A 4,789-nucleotide genomic window follows, 5' to 3' on the forward strand; every position below is an offset into this window, starting at 1 on the left:
GATTTTGGAACCAAAATCGCAAAATGGTGCCAAATTTTTTCCTAGTGCTGATATGGACCGACAAAAAAAGCATGGCCAGGGGTCACGATCGCATAGGGTAATTGGCCAGTGTATCGCGTTTGCGTGAGTGCCTTCACGACAGTGCAACAACTTCACTTGATTTCTCTTCCCGATCGCAAAGGTCCCTATCGTGGTTGCGAAGATGGGGCACATGATATATATATATATATATATATTACCGAGTTATTTTATCTCTCTTGGGTATTGGGGTCTTGAATTTTGGCAATTCAAAAGAGGGATTTCATCACCAAAGCTTGGGTAAGGGATTTCAACAGTGTTTTTATAATATATTTTGGTTACCCAATATTAACGCCTAGTTTATTTATTCTCGAGTTAGAAATTGGGAGACTCTGCCTTAGGTTTGAGACAGTGACAATTAGGGATTCAAGGATAGAATTGAACTTGGAAGTGAAATCTAATTATAAATTTGAACTCATGGGTTATTGATAAAATCGTGTCCGCTCTCTGGATTCTTACCCGAATGAGTTGAGCTCTAATTGCGATACTCAATTTTGGGCACTTTGGCCTCTTGTCATTCTATCTCTAGCCTAGATGGATCCAACTTAAGTACCAACACTCAGTAACACCATTCAAGCATCAATTTCCTAAATTCTATCTTTCCTAACATCCACATCTCGTATTTCCAGACGATCTAGACACTTTACGTATTCGAAAACTTTTGAAGCTCAATCATGTGTTATACTTTAACGGGATGGGTTACTAAAACAATTATATAAGTCAAATTAATACACTGTCACATGAAATGAAAAGAATGGAGTATCACAGAATTATATTCACAATTCATCAGCAGCAGTTACCACTAAAACTTCAATCAGGAAAAATTGCTTCGTCTGAAAGTGCTGCAAGTTGATTTCTTCTCGGAGCACTCGGAAGTTACACTGCTATTCAGTTCTACACAATAAGCACACTGCATGCACATACTTTCAAGATTATACAAAGTTGGTCAGAAGTTAATCTTACCAACGTATAATGGTCGAACCTTACCCCACATTTGACCATTCGATTTATACTTCAAACGTTTCGTGCTAACTTAGCATTAACATCACTTGAATTTCCACAATAAGAGAAAATCCTTTGCATTATTTGTTTTCTGATCAACGTTGATATGAATTTTGTAGATCGTATTCGATCCTAGAAGTACTCAAAATCAATGTATGAAGAATCTGTAGAAGTGTTTTTGCTTTTATCATGACTTTCAGTATCTGGCATCTTCTTATCTGAACAATGAGCTGATGCTTCTTTACTGGCATACTGAGCAAAGTCCACAGGTTCAGGTATAGAGGGAGGAATAGCACTTCTCACCAAAGCCCAATTGACTCCCTCAAAAAACGGGTGTTGTTTTATTTCAGTAGCACCCCTTTTATATGCAATTCTCTTGTGTGGCTCTTTCACGAGGAGCCCCCTTATAAGATCGCGCGCAATAGGACTTACTTGCGGTGTATCTGGGAATCTCAAAGGTTGTCCGACAACATTAAAGAGTGTTGCGCGATTGCCAGAACCTTTAAAAGGCGTTGTCCCATGCAGAAGTTCATATAAGAATATGCCAAAAGTCCACCAATCAACTGCACTACCATGACCCTCTCCGCGAATTATTTCAGGGGCTAAGTACTCGTGGGTCCCAACAAAGGACATGGATCGTACATTTGTGGGCTCCGCCATAAGCTCAGGGAGTGATCCTCCCACAAATAGCCCGAAATCTGATTTAGACTTGCGATTCTTTTTGGTAGGGAGAATGTTACGAGGGAAAAAAGTTGAGGGTTGGATGCAACCTTGGACTGCATTGTCGTTGTCTAAAATACCGGATCCACTACTGCTGAGATTTCCTCCTCCTCCATGTACCGATGAAGACTTGACGAGTGTTGGATTGACAGAACAACGGAGGGATAGGTCGAAATCAGACAACATTATATGACCCTCATCTCTCACTAGTACATTTTCTGGCTTAAGATCCCTGTAAACAATTCCTAGCATATGCAGATACTCAAGTGCCAACAACACCTCTGATGCATAAAATCTGCAAAAATTATATTAGGCCATTTGAGAGAGTAGCAAATTAAACAAGCTAAGCTGCTAATTTGGAAGTTGTACATGTTCCAATCAATAAGATATTCTCTATGTTGCAACTTTGTGCCCTAAAAATGCATAAAACACTTCACACATATATATATATATATATATATATATATATATATATATGGCTACATTGGTCTTTCAACCCAATTTTTGATGAACTTATTTGACAAGAAATGAGGAGACTAAGCGCCTATTTGATATTGATTGTTAGATTAATTATTTGAAAACTTCCATTGAATGAATGTGCAAATTGCAATCTTTATAACAGTATAAAAAGGGGACATATCACATAACTACGTACCAAAAGCCAATTATGATTAGTGGAACTGATTTTATCATATACTTTTACTAATTACATCATTTGAGAATAATACAATTTATTCAGGGTCATCAGATTAAGATAAAAGCTGTATGAATTATACTACACTCATTTAGTAGTAATATACGTTTCAACCGGTTATTAAAGGCAAAATAGATAGATAGACACTTAAACTTCGCCTCTAGTATCAATTGAACACTCCAACTTATAAATGATCATCTATACACCTCAGTTTGTCTCTACTATGTCAATTGAACACTCCAACTTACAATATGATAATCTACACATGACCTCCAATATTTATGTGTTACGTCAGCGTCGATTGTCCACGAGACAGAGCGGGTACGAGTTTAGGTGTCTGGATGTTGATTCTCAAAGTTGGAATGTTTAGTTGCTAGTTGAGGCCAAGTTAAGGTGTGTATCTAAGTATTATGCCTTATACAAAACTAAGCATGGAGTAGGATAGAGATGGTATAGGTACTGACCTAGCAGCCTCCTCAGTGAAATGCTTATTGGGCTGCTTTTGGCGGAGGGTATGCAGATTACCTCCACTGCAGAATTCCATGACTAAGCAATAGAACTTGTCAGTCTCAAAATGAGAATATAAAGTTGGCAAGAATGGATGGTCAAGTAAACCAAGAATCTCCCTCTCTGTTTGTGCTCTGAGCAATTTATTTCTACTTGCTAGAGATCCTTTATCCATCACTTTCATTGCAAAGTAGGTATTTGTTCCCCTGAGTTCCACAAGGTACACACTTCCAATATCCCCATATCCGAGACGCTTCAATAACCGAAAGTTGCTTAAACCAAGGGGAGGTCCGCCTTTACCAGTAGCCGAATTAATCGCGTCCCATCGAACATCACCACCAGTGTGTGGCTTCAGGGGTGTACTACTAGTACTGGAGCTTGTCATCTCTGTGCTGTCACTAACTTTGCTGGTCTGAAATGTATCTTCTAGTGAAATGCTGTTCATCTGCAAGTGTGCGTTGAAAAATTAAGATCGTAATGAAAAAAATACTACAGCACTTTGAGCAAATCTTATGGAATTTACAACTACTCACTTAGCTGATAGAAGAATTAAAATCGGAAGACAAATAATTGATCACCATGCATGAAATATCTTTACAACATTAAGAATATAAGTACGTATCTTAAATTAGAAGAAAGCTTGCCTTAGGTTAGTTTTTGAAACTTCGAAATAGAATAATCACTAGTGCCACCAAGAATTAGGATTTTGAGTTTATGGTTTCTAGATCATAAAAAAAGAAATTTAGTGGGGTCTTAATAAATTATTTATATATATTAAGTGGATTTTTTAAAGCAAATACAGGTCTGCTTCAAAGCTATGAGCTCAGCCGAAGGTTAGCTCCGCCCCTGAGTGCCACACCATGCCTTAATTACTACTGCTTAAACCTATTGCATTTTAAAGATGCACTTCTCTAGAAATAAACAACAATCACTATTACTACGTCTCTGTGCCAAAATAATTGGGATAGCAGTATGAATCCTCATTCAACATGTTTCTCCATATAAATAGCTTGTCAATAGAAATAGCTATGGTATATATAAATAGCTTGTCAATAGAAATAGCTATGGTATATCTTCAAACTAAGATAAGAATTTCTGCACATGATAAACTATAAATGTAAGGTGAAAATCGGGAATACGATCCAGAAAAGAATTGACCTCAGGTAACTCTAAAGGTGTCGGCTTCGACGACATTATGAAAGAACCTGAAAATATGAAAAATTAAAAAGACAGATTTAGTAATGACGTCATGCAGCCAGATTCTATACAGCTTATCGCATGTTGGTGTTGTACAAGAACAAAAAACAGAATTTGTTTCCCCTTTTTTTTGGTTACAAAGACAGATTTCTTTTTAATTGAAATTCAAATCTGTATATAAATATGTATAAAAACAGCCTCCTAATCGAGGCCAGCCATTCAAAAGACAAAAAAGCCAAACACAATTGGGATAATTGAGACTTTTGATCGCGCATTTATTGACAAATTTCAGTTTTAGCCAAAACAGAATCAATTTTATTAATGAACCTGTGTCCTTTTAACGAACCTTGACTTAACAAGGAGCTCATAGCATAAAAGATGAGCAATCACATAATTGAATAAAAAAAAGAATTAAAAAAAACAAAAATTCTTTTAAATTTTTAATTCAATTGTTTTTTTTCTTTAATATCAATTATGTATTAAAACAACAAAATTTATGATTGGGGAGTAAAAAAAATAGTGAGTTGGCTAAAATTGAGGTGTGTTTAATTACCAAGGGGGGATAGTTTTGGGAGGACAATGATATTTATT

General features: G+C 36.4%; 1 protein-coding gene across 1 annotated transcript; it reads right to left on the reverse strand.

Moving 5' to 3' along the window:
* Positions 1 to 906: 906 nt before the first annotated feature.
* Positions 907 to 4,431, reverse strand: LOC132031453 (serine/threonine-protein kinase AGC1-7-like). Its single transcript, XM_059421433.1, has 3 exons — positions 4,160 to 4,431; positions 2,959 to 3,446; positions 907 to 2,095 (listed from the first exon to the last, which is right to left on the reverse strand). The coding sequence occupies exons 1-3, from the start codon at positions 4,193 to 4,195 to the stop codon at positions 1,213 to 1,215; spliced, it is 1,407 nt and encodes a 468-aa protein (XP_059277416.1). The 5' UTR covers positions 4,196 to 4,431; the 3' UTR covers positions 907 to 1,212.
* Positions 4,432 to 4,789: the final 358 nt, after the last annotated feature.

The sequence above is a fragment of the Lycium ferocissimum genome, chromosome 9 (assembly GCF_029784015.1).
Source record: "Lycium ferocissimum isolate CSIRO_LF1 chromosome 9, AGI_CSIRO_Lferr_CH_V1, whole genome shotgun sequence".
Lineage (NCBI taxonomy): Eukaryota > Viridiplantae > Streptophyta > Magnoliopsida > Solanales > Solanaceae > Lycium > Lycium ferocissimum.